This window comes from Dryas octopetala, chromosome 3 (genome assembly GCF_963921425.1).
Source record: "Dryas octopetala chromosome 3, drDryOcto1.1, whole genome shotgun sequence".
Lineage (NCBI taxonomy): Eukaryota > Viridiplantae > Streptophyta > Magnoliopsida > Rosales > Rosaceae > Dryas > Dryas octopetala.
The window spans coordinates 2,707,020-2,724,075 of NC_141368.1; the positions used below are offsets into that span (position 1 = coordinate 2,707,020).

Consider the following 17,056-nt stretch of genomic DNA (forward strand, 5'->3'; position numbering starts at 1 on the left):
GCTAATGGCCCATTCCACAGGGGTCGGATCTTGACTGGACCTGTTGATAACCCTCAAAGAAGGCCCATTCTTAAACACAACTGAGCCCAATATATATTCCTTAATTCAAGACTCTTTTTTTCGCGAATTATATTCCCAACATATCTTCAATTTTCTTGGTTTCAATTCTATTCAGGCTTGAAAGGCGTGCAACTGTGCCACCCGAAACCTTGGAATCTTGGACAGTGAGAGAGAGGGTGTATCACAATCCAGGTATTGTTGTACATTTTTCTTTATAAATTTAATGTAATTGGTCAAACTACCTTTGTTTTTTTTGTTTTTTAGGAGTCTCATCATGATTATGATTTCGTGTACCCATTTTTTTATTTTTGGCCACTGATTTCGTGTAGCCTTTATACTTAACTACTTAAATTAAAAATTGAATCAATCTATTACTTTAATTTTAAAAAATTTATTATATCAGACATCTATCCAATTTTGTCAACTTTTCCTTGAAAAAATACCACCTGCCCCATTTCTGCATTAATACCATAAGATTTAAACCAAAAATTTACCCATTTACCACTTTATCATACCTCATCAACAGTCATAATATTTCAAAGTTAGGTTAAATTGGACCTGTAGAATTGATGTGATGTGTCAACAACTTGTAATATGTTCATTGACCATGACAATACAAGTCCTCTAATGGCACACATTTGCACTATTTTTGTTTTGGTTTTATTGGGGGAGTTGAAGCATGTGACTAATGGATGTACGTGTTACATGTATCGGAAATCTCTGCTGCCCTCTACTTTACTTTGCATATGAATTGCTTGAAATTCCTTGGTAAGTTAGATGAAAACCCTAGTAAACACCAAAATAAGTTTGGAAATATGACTTTTCTGACCTTAATGGCTTGATTCAAAATTCAAAGAATTCATGTAGACTTTGAGAGATTTGAAAATTTGGAGAGATGGCCAACTTGCGCAGGTCCATTAATAAATAATAAAAAATTCAACTCAGGCGTGTTTTGCCATGCAGCTTGCTCAATTGCCCCTATCAGCTTCTCTTAGAGGTATTTTGTCAAACATCTTGCCCCCACCCGTAAGAAAATTATTGGGGGAAGCTCATGGCTGTGGCAAAGGCCAAAGGGTGAGTGAGGACAATTGTCTTCACTGGCCCCTCTATAGGTCCGCCCATGCTAGTAAATAAAGGTGTCAGATTGTCTATCATGATTCACTTCACAACATAACCCCTTTGTGGCTTTCATGATATTTTAATTTACACATGTGATTAGTATCCATAATTTTTATTATTATTCACAAGAATCACAACTAATGGTCCTTGTACTCAGACGAAAAGCCAAAGCCAAAGCCAACCCGTGATGAATGATTGAATCATATACGGCAAGAATTCTGATAAAGAATAAAAGTGAACCAAGCAAAAATCCACTCAAAAAGATCCCTTGGTGACTCATATCGTCTCTGCCTCCGATTTGGTTTGCTCCAATTTAGAGAATATTCTTTCATGTTTGGTCCACACCTCAAAATAATTCACCAATCTGAGAGCGTTCATGTGTTGCCTCTGCTTTGGCTTTGCTCCATCTAGAGAATTACATGCAGAAAATGTATCCACAAGAAACACAAAATTTAGCATCAGAGCAAACTAAGTTATTCAAATTTAAATTTAAATAAAAAATAAACAAAGCTCCAAAAAGGGGCGAAAACTTTAATGAGATAAACGTACTACTTTGTGATTATAAAATTAAACATGACTGTAATTCCACATTCCTATATGTTACTATTCTTGTATGTTAAATACGAAGCAAAGCAAGTACCATAAAAAAGGACACTAATTATGGCTAAACAATGGTGGTCTTTGTGCATAATCACATTCTTTCAACTAAGCACAATCACTTTCTCCAGGCTTGAGCAAATACCCACACCACCATTGCCAATTCTACCCCTCCCCACATATCAACAACTGAAATGGCAGCAGAGGGAGATCATAATGTTCCTCCATTTTGGGTTGAACACATTCACGGACTTGGAAACAGGCACTGGGCATGAAAACCCAGCAATCTTCAACCCGGTTGGGCTCAACGCGAACCAATGGTTGAGCACAGCAGCCGATGCAGGCGTATCATTAGTGATACTCACTGCAAAACACCATGATGGGTTTTGCTTGTGGCCTTCAAAGTACACAGACCACTCTGTGGAGAGGAGTCCTTGGAAACATGGTCATGGGGATGTTGTTCAAGAGCTGGTCAATGCGGCCAAGCCCCGTGGCATTGACGTTGGGCTGTATCTGTCACCTTGGGATAGACATGACCGAAGATATGGGCTTGAGATACAATACAATGAATACTACTTGGCTCAATTACAAGAGCTACTCACCAGGTTATTAATTAAGAGCCAAAAGACATTTAATTAATTAATGTCACGTTATTATTTTGTTTATCTCTAATTAATTTGTGTTTTGTTGACAGGTATGGGAGTCTAAGAGAAATTTGGTTCGATGGACATAAGGGTGAACATGCACCAAACATGTCATATTATTTTTCAGATTGGTTCTCCACGGTGAAGGAGTTGCAGAGTTCCATTAACATATTTTCTGATGCGGGTCCGGATGTTAGATGGGTCGGAAATGAGGACGGGTTTGCCGGGAGCACATGTTGGTCCACCATTAATCGGACCTCGCTATCAATCGGGAATGCAAGCATTGAGCAGTAGGTAACACATGCTCAAACTACCAGTACACCCATTTTATGTGCATCTATGTTGTAGTCTCTCTTGCATGAATGTAGAAAATTGACATGTCGATGCAATAAATTCAACAAGGAAAAAACTCATGCCTGGTTGATATGTTAATGTAGAAAAATGCATGACATCTCTAACTCTAAGCACCATGCATCTAATTGATATCTTGTAAATGAGTGCAGTTATCTCAACAATGGTGAATCAGAAGGCACAGATTGGTTGCCGGCAGAGTGCGATGTTTCTATCAGAAAAGGATGGTTTTGGCATAGATCACAATCACCTAAGAAGCTAAGCCAGCTACTTGAAATTTACTATAACTCAGTAGGACGAAATTCTGTGCTACTACTCAATGTGCCCCCTAATTCGACCGGGGTTATATCCGAAGAGGATGGTCAAAGACTGAGAGAATTTAGAAGAGCAATTAACACAATATTTTCTACCAATTTAGCAGAGAAATGTTCTATCAAAGTGAGTAGCCAGAGAGGTGGCAAAGGGGGAGGTTTTGGACCTGAAAATGTGGTAGACAGTGACCATTTGGGGACATATTGGGCTCCAAGGGATGATGACAAAGAGGACCATTGGATTGAATTTAGAGCTACAGGTAGAAATGAAAGGCTGAGATTCAATGTGGTTAGGATTCAAGAGGCAATTGGGCTTGGTCAGAGGATCAAAAGGCATGAAATTTATGTGGATGGTAAAAGATTGGCAAAAGGAACCACAGTGGGGTACAAGAAGCTTCACAGACTTGCAGGGGGTGTGGTCCATGGCCAAGTTGTAAGAATTAAAATTGAAGAATCAAGGGGAGGACTGCCTTTAATTTCTTCCATTGGTCTGCACTTTGATCCCTTTTGGCACCCAAATGGGCAGCCACCTCAATAAAAAGGGATGAACTAAAACAAAAAGAGCACTGAGTTTCTTTCTCTTAATTTTTGCTTGCGCATCTTTTATGCCCATGCTCTGCTGTTTGTAAAACCTTTTTCTTTTTTTGGACTGATGTTTGTAAAACATTTTATTCTGCTCTACAAGAGAAAGACAACAAAAAAGGAGCACCGGTTTCTTTCTCTTTGCCCATGCTCTGCTCTTTGAAATACCTTTTTTTTTTCTGCACTACAAAAAAGAGACAAAATTAAGGTACCTTGTGCAACACAAAGGTGAAATTTCAGGTTGATTTCTAACTTAGAGAAAAGCAACATATTTTTCCATTGCCATTTTCACTATTTTGGTAACTGTATCTGGCATTACTTGTTTAGACTAGACATATATATAATTTAATCTTTCTTTGCAGCTCGCATGGTGGTTGAGTGTGTGATTGACAGAAAATATTATTAGTGTAGAACACCTGTCCTTCAAGTTCAAATAATGAATGTGAGATTGATAAATTAATCAATGCCTAAAAGGAGGTGCCATAGTTGTATTATTCTCTAACTACTAGAACGGCATGGTTTTACTAAATATTAATCAATAAAAGGCAGTTAATGATCAACGTTGGCCGCTTACCAACCTTGTACAAGATTTTGAGCCAAATCAATGTTTAGAGCGCTTGCCCTGCACCCCACACCAGGAGATTATGGCCTTTGATATCACTTCTCATGGAGCATTTGCTAATGACAATGGAGCAGAGTCTGCAGAGAGAAGGACTTTGATGGATTCTTGGTGATGGGGGTTTGGAGGAATGTAGTCTAAGGCTGGAGGGATATAGGTTTCTTCACTTTGTTCTGAATAAGAAGGATGTTGGCCATGAAAGCTATGCTTTCAGTGTCAAAAGATTCAATCATGGAGGCATTTTTAAGAAAGGAGGAGAAGCTTGGTGGTTGGAGATATGAGAAGTCTAGTACCAAGTAGACTTCACATGACTTTAGAGAAGTAGCTAGTCTTCATGATATTGAATTTACACATCAGTACTAACATTACAAGTGATTAGCTTTTATGACATGTACCACTAAACCGCCCCATATTACTTTTCTCCAAAAAACTGTGTCACTCTGGAAAGTTAAACTGATCAGATGGTCCTTACATACGGACACCCGTGAACGATTGCACCATATACAACCAGAATGTAATAAAGAATAAAGTGAAGCAAACAAAAATGCATGCAGAAAGTTTGCTTGGTGTCATTTCGTCTTTGGCTCTGGTTTGGCCCTACTCCATTTGGAGTGCAATCTTGACATGATGTTTTGGTCCCAAGTCCCACATCAAAATCATTCACTCGTGTCTTCTCTTGACATGGAGAATCTTCATCTCTTCTCTGTATTGTCTCTACCTAAAACTAATTCACCCTTCTCTTCTCTTCTCTTCTCTTCTCACAGTGTTCTATTTGAAAGAATGTTTTGTTCAATTCAATTACAATCAGATTTAATGTTTCACTGTCTAATCTCCAGACCAAATTAAAGAATAGTGTTCATCATTCGCATCCTACAACTGATTTACTTGAACTTTTTTTTAACTTAAAATACTTCAATAATTATGATGCTTCATAAATTCAGCATCAGTTTAATCCTCCATATATCCAAAATTCAACAAGAAAATATTTCAGCAGGAACCACAATTTCACATTGGTACAAATTAAGTTATACAACCCAAAAGAAAGAAAAAAGAACAAATAAAGCTCCAAAATGGGTTAAAAGCAAACTTTTAACGTGATAAACCTACCTCCAAATTTCACCATGTGGGTTTATAGTGGTTATAAAGTTAAACATGACTGTGATTCCACAGTCCTATATAGTTACTTCTTGCATGTTAGATAGAAGATAGATAGCCAAGAAAAGAACTAAAAACCAAGGGCATTGATTATGGCTAAACAATGGTGCTCTTTGTGCCTAATTACATTATTTCAACTATGCACATCCACCTTCTCCAAGCGTGAGCAAGTACCCACACCACCATTGCCAATTCTACCCCTTCCTACATATGCCCAACTGAAATGGCAGCAAAGGGAGCTCATAATGTTCCTCCATATTGGAGTGAACACATTCACTAACTCTGAATGGGGCACCGGGCATGAAGACCCAGCCATTTTCAACCCAGTTGGGCTCAACGCGAGACAATGGGTGAGCACAGCAGCAGATGCAGGAATATCATTAGTGATACTCACTGCAAAACACCATGATGGGTTTTGCTTGTGGCCTTCTAAGTACACAGACCACTCTGTGGAGAGGAGTCCTTGGAAAAATGGTCATGGGGATGTGGTCCAAGAGCTGGTCAAGGCAGCTAAGCCCCCTGGGATTGACGTTGGGCTCTATCTCTCCCCTTGGGATAGACATGATCAGAGATATGGGCATGAGATACAATACAATGAATACTACTTGGCTCAATTACAAGAGCTACTTAGCAGGTAAGTAAGAGCCAAAGACATAAAAATGCAGAACAACTTTTTGTAAAGTACGTTTTAATCTTAATCATTGTCACATTGTTTTTTACTTGTTTAATTGTTCTTTGTTGATAGATATGGGAGTGTAAGAGAGATTTGGTTTGATGGAAGTAAGGGAAAGAATGCACCAAACATGTCGTATTATTTTACAGATTGGTTCTCAATGGTGAAGGAGTTGCAGAGTTCCATTAACATATTTTCGGATGCGGGTCCGGATGTTAGATGGGTTGGAGATGAGCAAGGGTTCGCCGGAAGCACATGTTGGTCCACCATTAATCGGACCTCACTGTCAATAGGGAATGCAAGCATTGAAGAGTAAGCACCCATTTTTTTACTCTCTTTGCTAGAATCTGTCATGGTTTGTACTGTGAAAGCAAATGGTTTTTCTAATTCACAATGATAATATTTCCTTAGCTTTGTTTTGTTTAAGTTGAAGTATTTTCCAAGTTCCCAGCAATCACTAGGCACTTAATTCAACATGGACAGAACTCACGTTTTCTATTATAGAAAGTAAAGGTTTTGTAGGTTACCAAAAACTTAACTTGGTGATTAATTGACAGCTATTGCTGGTTTAGCTTAACGTGTGAACAAAACAAGAACACTGATGGAAGTTAATGTAGGAAAATGACATCTCTACCACACCATCTAATCGATGTCTTCTAATTGAATGCAGTTATCTCAACAGTGGTGATCCAGAAGGGACAGATTGGTTGCCAGCAGAGTGCGACGTTTCAATCCGAAATGGATGGTTTTGGCATAAATCAGAATCACCTAAGAGGCTAAGCCAGCTACTAGAAATTTACTATAACTCAGTAGGACGAAATTGTGTACTGCTACTCAACGTGCCTCCTAATTCGACCGGGCTAATATCCGAAGCAGATGTTCAAAGACTGAGAGAATTTAGAATGGCAATTGACACAATATTTTCTTCAAATTTAGCTGAGAAATGCTCCATCAAAGTGAGTAGCCAAAGAGGAGGCAAAGGGGGAGGTTTTGGACCTGAAAATGTGGTGGACAGTGACCATTTGTGGACATATTGGGCTCCAAGGGATGATGACAGAGAGGATCATTGGATTGAATTTAGAGCTACAGGTACAAATGAAGGGCTGAGGTTCAATGTGGTTAGGATTCAAGAGGCAATTGGGCTTGGTCAGAGGATCAAACGGCATGAAATTTATGTGGATGGTAAAGGAGTGGCAAAAGGAACCACAGTAGGGTACAAGAAGCTTCACAGACTTGAAGTGGGACTCGTCCATGGCCAAATTGTAAGAATTAGGATTGAAGAATCAAGAGGACTGCCTTTAATTTCTTCCATTGGTCTGCATCTTGATCCCTTTTGGCACCCAAATGGGCAGCCACCTCAATAAAAAGGGACAAAATAAAATAAAGAGAGCACTGATTTCTTGCACTTCAATCTTTACTGGAGCACTTCTTTGATGCCCATGCTTTGCTGTTTCTGTTTGAAATACCTTATTTTCTGATCTACAAGACATAGACAAAGACAATAAAAAGAGCTCTGATTCCTTTCTCACTACCCCATGCTCTGCTCTTTGGACCACCTTATTTTTGGCATGACAAGGAAAAGAGAAAACTTAATGCAATTTTTGCAACGAGACCACCCACCTTGAAAAGTGAAAAACTGATGTTGGGTTTAATTATCTGGCATGTACAAGTGCAGGTTGATTTCTAACTTCGAGCAAAACATGCATATCAAATTTGCTTTCCAGTTACACCAAAAAATAGCTTAACATTCCCATTTCAGTTTTCACTATTTTGGCATCTATAGCTGCCATTGTTTAGAATAGATATATAATTCAATTTTTCTTCTCCAGGTGGTTGAGTGTATATTGAAGGAGAATATTTGTAACCAGAATAATAATTATGGATAGACACCACCTAAATTAAAAGATCAATGTCTAAAAGAGGTTGCATAGTCTTTTTTAGTAAGCAATAATGCTTATCAGTTATCACTGACAAGTTGTTGCGCATCCACAACAGGATGCAAGTCTCCCATTATTTACGTACAGGAAGAGTCTTGTTTTATAGTGATACAGTTAAACTCTGTAGTATATCTAAGGTCTTACATGCCCCAATCTTGGAGATGCATGCACATAAAGACCCCCATCAATATGGAGGAGGATCATGGTCCTGTAATTGACCTCTTTTTTCTTATCACTTAGCTTGAATATGTAGTTGCCTAAAAGCACAGCTGAAAAGATCTTCATCTGCCTATAAGCAACTTCCTTTCCTAGACAAATTCTTGAACCCGCCTGTGTAATCACAAAATCTATTCAGAATTCCAATAATTTAGCGATTCTGTGGACAAACAACATGCTTATCTTCCTTTGTTTTTTTGACAAATTGTGCCAGTGCCAGAGTGAGTGATATCAATATTTTTTTCTTACCTGGAAGGCTGTGAATTTGAAAGGGCTTTCTTCCTAGAAAAGGCCATTTTCGTCAAGCCATCTCTCTGGCCGAAATTCTTCTGCATCATCACCCCACAAAAGCTTCATCCTGCCCATCGCATAAGGTTGGTATTCCACCATATCTCCTTTTTTGACACTATATCCATCTGGCCAGGTATCATCAGAAAAACAAATCTTTGTATCCTATGACAACATCTCACAAAAATGTTAAAAAGGTAATAAATGATTCAAGTTCAGAAAAGCCAGGGAGTGCTATATATATCAGCTTAACCTTGCAATTGTGCTTGTACATCATGCAATAGATTTAAAATGTTAAATTACCACTGGAACTGCAGGGTAGAGTCTGAGTGTCTCAGTCAAAGCTGCAAGGAGATATAGCATTCTGTCAAGGGCTTCTTCACTAAGGCTGGCTGCAAACTCATCAATGCTTCAATTATCTTTCAGATTTGTTGCTTCTCTAACTTCCTGTGCAATCTTTTCTTGTATATGAAGATGCTTGCAGAGCATATAAACAAACCATGAAAGAGCACTAGCCGTTGTGTCTTTTCCAGCAACAATTAAACTGAGGATCATGTCTCTTAAGTACTTTGGATCAGTCTCTCTCAGTTCCAAAAGCCTTGAATAATGTCTTGTTTCTTTAACTGCCATTCATCCACATTATATTAATAATAATACTAAATTAATTCAATCTGGAACAAACAGATGGCCTGGAAGGTAACTCACAGGTAGCTCATCTTCTGAATTATGGACTGTTTCAATCTTGCTTTTGATTAATTTATACAAAAATTGATCTATCACTTTGATACTATTCCTTAGCACTGCTTCTGAGCCAATGTTTAAGAACCGTTTAATCTTCCAGGAGAAATCAACATACTGATACAGGGTCATTTCACTTGCTTCATCAAAAGCATTGGAAAACCGGGTACTTTCTTCATTTGTTCCATGCATTGTGTTTAGTTCGATACCAAGGAGAACCTTGACGACTGAATCTAAGGATGTTTTCATAAACAAATCCTTTCAACAAACACCAAGATTAATGTATTTGCGAAATAAATGAAATAACAATGTTATGTGATTATTGAAACATTGCAAACTTACTTGGATCTCAATTGCTTGGTCGGAGGTTGCAGATTCAGAAATTATCCAGGCAAGTTTTACTGCATTGGTTTTAAACACTGCACTGCTGAAGTCTCTCATTTTTCGTTGATAATTCATAGCTCGATACCTTCTGATGCACCCATTTTTCTCCATCCACAGTGAAGATCCCATCGCCCCCAAGATCTGTCAAAATGCTGTATTGGTAGAAACCCTGCAGCAGTTCAGAAATTGGAGCTTCTGTTAATATATTATATTAGATAACTTTGGTGATTTTTAACTTTCTTTTACTTTCTTAGTACAATATTTGTCCTCACCACTAGTTAGAATTGGTGTGCTAAGGGTTATAAGTAAAATTCTAGGCTTGCTCTCACTGTCCATGCCACACATTACACCTTACTCAAGTGAGCTTCTCTAGTAGTTGACAGTTTAATTAGCACTTATAAACTCATTAAACTGTTCTGTCTTCCAATGTGTGACATAAAAACTATTTTGCAAATTTTCTAATGACATGAAATTCTTCCTCTATCCTGATAATATACCTTGCCATAGTTTGCAAAGTTTGTTTTGAGGATGTATTCAACATTTGCAGGATCTGTAGTGTAAACCTCATTTCTGAACAAGCCAAGCAACCTGTAAGTTCAGTGTTTGCGACCAAGCTCAGTCATGTAATGGTGCAGCCTAGGGAAGTTGATCAGTTGGTTTAAGACTGTTCCAGCAACAGGATGGTATTTATTTTTCTTCTCACGCAATCTTCTGGTATGGTGTCCAATCATAAATATCACTAGTATTACCGCTAACCTTATTGCTATTGGAGGTAAGGGAGTGAAAAGAAAGTCCATGACACTCATAAGGATGATGAAGAATATATGTAATCAATGGTATGTTAGAAAGTACATATAGCCGGAGGAAAAGAAACACTTGTTTCATATATAGCGGAGGAAGAGGGTGTTTGTGCCACATGCCCACAATTTAGGTCTGAGAAGTGGTTAAGCAACAAACAAATGAAGCCAGGCTATAATAGCTACCTGATGGCTTATTTTATAAGTTAGCATAAAACAGGCTAGATAGCTACCTGACGGTTAAGCCTGTCTGACTAGAATAGGCATTAAGGCTTAATTTAGGGTTAAGCCAGTCTACCAAACGATTGGGGCTGATAGTTCACTTGGTTGACTTTTTTTTTTCTTTCTAAAACAGGCTTTGATAGCTATATGACGGATTCAGTGAAAATAAAATACAAATCATGCATGATAATTGAGAAGGATAAGGATAAGGGCTTGAAAATGATAGCGAGTACGGTAACTCAGGAGTGTCTTCCAGCAAGAGAGTTCATTCCACAAGGGTGCTACAAAAACAATGATAATGGTGCTTAACTTCTCAGAGAGGACAATAACAGTTTCTCATCCGCTTACATATTCGTTTGAAACAAACAGATACCCCCAACTGACATTTCATGATTCTCATTACAGTGATTCAGCGAATCACAAGCTTTTCTATCTAAATATCATTATTCAACTAATTCAAGACCCACAATATCACCTCCATTACAACATCAGGTGACCCTCTCAAAGAGAATTCAACAACAACCCCATCCATTTCAATCATGCTACAGCCTGCGACTTCCTTTTAACGACCTAATTCTCTTCAAGTCATTAAATCTACCAGCTTTGGCATATAGATATTATATATATCACACAAGTTGACATAAAAAAGCATTTCATTCCCATTTCAGCTTTCCAGTTACTCAAACAAATAGCTTAACATTCCCATTTCAGTTTAGATATATAATTCAATTTTCTTCTTCAGGTGGTTTAGTGTGTATTGAAGGAGAGTATTTGTAACCAAAATAATCATTATGGATAGAGAACACCACCTCAATTCGAAAATCAATGTCTAAAAGAAGGTGTCGTAGTTTTATTTAGTAAACAATAATGCTTATCAGTTATCACCGACAAGTTGTTGCGCATCCACAACAGGACACAAGTCTCTCATTATTTGCGTACAGGAAGAGTCCTCTTTTATAAGGAGCAATACATTATTACCTAAAGTACAGTTCAACTATGTAGGATATCTAAAGTCTTACATTCCCCAATCTTGGCGAGGCTAGCACATAAAGACCCCCATCAATATGTAGGGTGATCATGGTCCTGTAATTGACCTCTTTTTTCTCATCACTCAGCTTGAATATGAAGCTGCCTAAAAGCACAGCAGAAATGATCTTCATCTGCCTATAAGCAAATTCCTTTCCAAGACAAATTCTTGGACCTGCCTGTGTAATCGCAAATTTTTTCAGAATTCACATAATTTAGGGGTTCTTTCCACACAAAAAACATGCTTATCTTCCTTTGCTTTTTTAATTTTAATAAATGTAGCCAGAGCGAGTGATATCGATATTTTTTCTTACCTGAAAGGCTGTGAATTTGAAAGGGCTTTCTTGCTGGAAAAGGCCATTTTCGTCGAGCCATCTCTCTGGCCAAAATTCTTCAGCATCATCACCCCATAAAAACTTCATCCTGCCCATGGCATAAGGTTGGTATGCCACCATATCCCCTTTTCTGACACTACATCCATCTGGCCAGGTATCATCAGCAAAACAAAGCTTCGCATCCTATGATACCATCATATAAACTTGTTAAAAAGTAATAAACAATTCAGATTCCGCAAAGCCAGGCAGTGTTATGTATATCAGCTTAACCTTGCAATTGTTGTTTTACATTGCATTCATGCATTAGATCTAAAATGTTAAATTACCACGGGAACTGCTGGGTAGAGTCTGAGTGTCTCAGTCAAAGCTGCATGGAGATATTGCATTTTGTCAAGGGCTTTTTCAGTAAGGCTGGCTGCAAGCTCAATAATGCTTGCATTATCTTTCAGATTTGTTGCTTCTCTAACTTCCTGTGCGATCTTTTCTTGAATATGAAGATGTTTGCAGAGCATATAAAGAAACCATGAAAGAGCGCTAGCCGTTGTGTCTTTTCCGGCAACAATAAAACTGAGGATCATGTCTTTTATGTACTTTGGATCAGTCTCTCTCAATTCCAAAAACCTTGAAATAAAGTCTCGTTTCTTTAACTACCATGCATCCACATTAAATTAATATTAATAGAAAAAAAATTCAATCTAAAAAAACAGATGGCCTGAAAGGTTACTCACAGGTAGCTCATCTTCTGAATTATGGACTGTTTCAATCTTGCTTTTGATTAATTTATACACAAATTGGTCTATCACTTTGATATTGTTCCTTAGTACTGCTTCTGAACCAATGTTTAAGAACCGTTTGATCTTCCAGGAGAAATCAACATACCGATACAGGGTAATTTCGTTTGCATCATCAAAAGCATTGGAAAACTGGGCACTTTCTTCATTTGCTCCACGCATGGTGTCTAGTTCGATACCAAGGAGAATCTTGACGACTGAATCTAAGGATGTTTTCATAAACAAATCCTTCCAACAAACACCACTATTAATATAGTTTTCAAAACAAAGGAAATGACAATGCTATGTGATTATTGGAACATTGCAAACTTACTTGGATCTCTATTGCTTGGTCGCAGGTTGCAGCTTCAGAAATTATCCGAGCAAGTTTTACTGCATTGGTTTTGAAGACTGCATTGCTGAAGTCTCTCATTATTTTCGTTGATAATTCATAGCTCGATACCTTCCTCTGATGTCGCCATCTTTCCCCATCCACAGTGAAGATCCCATCACCCACAAGATCTGACAAAATGCTGTGGTGATACAACCCGTACAGCAGGACAGAGATTGGATTTCTATTAGACTGTTATATTAGATAACTTTGGTGATTTTTAACTTGAATGACACATAATGTAATTATATTAAAACCCTAGAATATTCAAACATTTACATTCCTAAGACATTGTATATTTGGATGTATGAAGCACACCGCCATAGAATCTCTTCATTACACCTCAATCGCCACGTCATTCAAGTTATGTATCATGAAAAATCTTTTGTCATAGTTATTGTTGTTCATCTGAAAATTGGCTGATCTTTTCAATTAAACTTCGGCTATCTTCAGTTATAAGTATAGAATCTTAGAGTGTTATCACAGGAAGGGGAGGTTTGGCAGTTATCTATGGCTACAACTTCTAGGCAACTCAAGTGAACTCTAGTAGTAGACAGTTTAATTTGCACTTATTAACTCATTAAACTGTTCTTTCTTCCAATGTGTGACATAAAAACTATTTTGGAAATTTTCTAATAACATGAAGTTCTTCCTTTAGCCTGATATCATACCTTGCCATAGTTTGCAAAGTTTGTTTTGAGGATGTATTCAACATTTGCAGGATCTGTGGTGTAAACCTCATTTCTGAACAAGCCAAGCAACCTGTAAGTTTTGTGTTTGCATCCAAGCTCAGTCATGTAATGGTGCAGCCTAGGGAAGTTGATCAGCTGGTTTAAGACTGTTCCGGCAACAGGATGGTATTTCTTTTTCTTCTCATGCAATCTTCTGGTGTGGTGTCCAATCATAAATATAACTAAAACTACTGCTAAACTCATCGCTATTAGAGGTAAGGTAGTGGAAAGAAAATCCATGACACTCATGGGGATGATGAAGAATATATATCCGGAGGAAAAGAAACACTTGTATCATATATAGAGGAGAAGAGTGTGTTTGTACCACTGTCCCAATATTCAGGTCTGAAGGGATTGAACAACAAGCAAGGGCTCTACTAAAGGATTGGAATAGAAACAAGCTATGATAGCTACCTGACCGTTAAGCCTGCCTGACTCGAATAGGCGTTGAGGCTAGCTAAACTCTAAAGTTGGCTACAAGCTTTGTATTCCATAATGCGTAGAAGATTGAATGGATATCACTTGGCTGGCCAAATTTTCATGGGTCATGTCCTTATCCAGCCAGTTTGGATCCCACCGCATGATAATATAATAGTATTTATTTTCTTTACTTCTAACACTTTCTTTTTTATTATATCGACATGAGTTTTTCAGACAAATAATCAATTTTAAAAGCCACAACTATGAAAGCTTTGTTTCGCGATATAACACAAAGTGAGGCTATCCAGACCATTCTTACCTGCTGAGTTGACTAACTTAATAAATTTTATCTAATTTTTTTTTATTTTACCCTTTATTACAAAAACATAATAAAATCACCTAGATTTATTCGGTAGTCATCTACCGAAATATTTACCAATATTCGGCAGATAAGTGTCGAATAAACACAAATTTCAACAGATAACTGTCAAATGTCTTTTTTATTTCTATTTGGTGGTTATCTACCGAATAATCTACCAATATTCAACAGATAACTGTCGAATGACCATAAATATTTCGGTAAATAACTGTCGAATGAACCGACGAACAAAATTGAAATTTTTTATTTTAAAGGTAAAGTTGAAATTTTGAAATAAGATGGTCAACTCAGCAGTTTAGGATGGTCGGAATAACACTGACTATAACATATGGTTTAGTTAAAATATAAGATGAATCATACACGATAATCAATAAGGGCCTGAATATTATAGCGTACCTCCGGAAATTTCTTCCACAAGAGAGTTCATTCCATAAGAGCGCTTCAAAAACCATGATATCGATGCTTAACTTCTCATAGAGCAAAATCATAGTTTCTCCTCCGCTTACATATGACACAATTTGTTTGAAAACAGACAGATACCTCCATATCATCACAAAACTGCACCCCAACTGACTTCTTATTATTCTCATTACAGTTATTCAGCGAAGCACATGCCTTTATCTAGACATCATTATTCAACTTATTCAAGAGCCAAAATATCTCCTCCATTACAACATCAGGTGACCCTCTCACTGAGAATTCAACAACAACCCCATCGATTTCAATCATGCTACAGCCTGCGACTTCCTTTTTGATCCCTCTTTTGTTCATTAACGACTTAACTCTCTTCACGTCAGTAAATCTACCAGCTTTGGCATATATATCACACAAGTTGACATAAAAAGCATGGTTTAGAGGTTCCAAATCAATTAAATATTGTGCCACTCTTTCTCCTAACTCGACCTTTCCATGTATTTGACAGCCTCCAAGTAATGCACCCCAAACAAACACATCTGGCTTCATTGGCATGCTTCGTATGAACCTTTCTGCCTCTTCAATTAGCCCAGCCCGGCTAAGTATATCAACCATGGATGCATAGTGATGGACCTGTGGTTCGATTAAGTAAACACGTTTCATTACATCAAAACACCAGCGACCTTTCTCTACCAAACCAGAATGAGCACAAGCCGACAATAGCCCAACAAATGTCACATGGTTTGGCTTCACCCCAGTTGTTTCCATCTGTTTAAAAAGATCAAAAGCCTCATTGCCAAACCCATGGAGAGCAAACACTGAAATCATGGCTGTCCATGCCAAAGTGTCCTTCTGCGGCATTTCCTTAAAGACCTCGTAAGCTTTTTCCACACACCCGCATTTACCATACATGTCAACCAGAGCTGTTCCAATAACCACATCACTCTCCAGGCCACTTCTCCTCAGGTACCCATGCACCCATATCCCATGATCAATTGCACCGAGATCAGCACAAGCTGCTAGGACACTAGCAATTGTAATCTTATCCGGTCTAACCATATCACAACTGGTGACCTGCATTTCGTGAAAAAGTTCCAAGGCCTCCTTAGGCCGACCACCTTGAACGAACCCCGTTATCATGGAATTCCAAGTAAAAATGTTTCTCTTGTTCATCTTCCGAAAAAGATTCAATGCCTCATCAAAATTCCCACTTCTCAAATACCCCTTAATCATCGAGTTCCAGGAAACAACATCCCTATCCAGCATTACATCAAACAACTTACGCGCACTACTCACAAACCCACATGCAGAATACATACTCATCAATGAATTCTGAACAAAAACATCATTGTCAAACCCATACTTGACAACTTGGGCATGAAAGCTCCGGCCATTGCCACTATCAACCCTACTCGTACATTCCTTTACAAGGAATGGAAAAGTGAGGCAATTAGGCGTAGTGCCATTCAAAAGCATTTGCTTATAAAACAACAAGGACCCAAAAGAAAGAGGTTCATCCCCACCACTGCATTTTTTACCTGCATATGCTCTGATCATGACGTTATAAACATAGAGATTCGGATTCTTTATGACTTGAAAAACATCAGTGGCGTATTTGTGAGAACCCGAATCAGAAATGGCGCAGAAGAAAAGGAGACGAGTAACGAGAAAAGATTGGTCATCTTTTCGTAAAAATGGAGACTTTATGATTTGGGTATGGATTTGTTTAAGCTCTCTCACGTTCTTGCATTCTTTGAGTAAGTGCAGGATTGTGTTCCGAGGCATTTGGGTGTCTATCATTCTCAGGAATACACAAAGATTCAAATTTGGGCGCTGAGACTTCATAATTTTTTGAAGGAAGCTCAAGTTTTTATTCTTAACAACCATCCAAAGCAGC

General features: G+C 38.0%; 3 protein-coding genes and 2 pseudogenes across 3 annotated transcripts; 2 read left to right on the top strand and 3 right to left on the bottom strand.

The window, feature by feature from the left end:
* The first annotated feature begins 1,714 nt into the window (after positions 1–1,714).
* Positions 1,715–3,624, top strand: LOC147289526 (alpha-L-fucosidase 1-like). Its single transcript, XM_086238381.1, has 3 exons — positions 1,715–2,381; positions 2,471–2,710; positions 2,924–3,624. Exons 1-3 carry the CDS (start codon positions 1,840–1,842, stop codon positions 3,618–3,620), a joined length of 1,479 nt encoding a protein of 492 aa, XP_086094507.1. The 5' UTR covers positions 1,715–1,839; the 3' UTR covers positions 3,621–3,624.
* Positions 3,625–5,503: 1,879 nt separating this feature from the next.
* LOC147289527 (alpha-L-fucosidase 1-like) lies at positions 5,504–7,941 on the top strand. Its single transcript, XM_086237178.1, has 3 exons — positions 5,504–6,072; positions 6,184–6,423; positions 6,782–7,941. Exons 1-3 carry the CDS (start codon positions 5,531–5,533, stop codon positions 7,473–7,475), a joined length of 1,476 nt encoding a protein of 491 aa, XP_086093304.1. The 5' UTR covers positions 5,504–5,530; the 3' UTR covers positions 7,476–7,941.
* A 239-nt stretch (positions 7,942–8,180) lies between these two features.
* LOC147289528 (cytochrome P450 704C1-like) lies at positions 8,181–10,480 on the bottom strand (annotated as a pseudogene).
* Positions 10,481–11,700: 1,220 nt separating this feature from the next.
* LOC147289529 (cytochrome P450 704C1-like) lies at positions 11,701–14,270 on the bottom strand. Its single transcript, XM_086234847.1, has 6 exons — positions 13,887–14,270; positions 13,159–13,374; positions 12,783–13,073; positions 12,381–12,701; positions 12,034–12,237; positions 11,701–11,898 (listed from the first exon to the last, which is right to left on the bottom strand). The coding sequence occupies exons 1-6, from the start codon at positions 14,193–14,195 to the stop codon at positions 11,701–11,703; spliced, it is 1,539 nt and encodes a 512-aa protein (XP_086090973.1). The 5' UTR covers positions 14,196–14,270.
* A 910-nt stretch (positions 14,271–15,180) lies between these two features.
* On the bottom strand, positions 15,181–17,046 carry LOC147289530 (pentatricopeptide repeat-containing protein At5g66520 pseudogene; annotated as a pseudogene).
* Between the last annotated feature and the right edge of the window lie 10 nt (positions 17,047–17,056).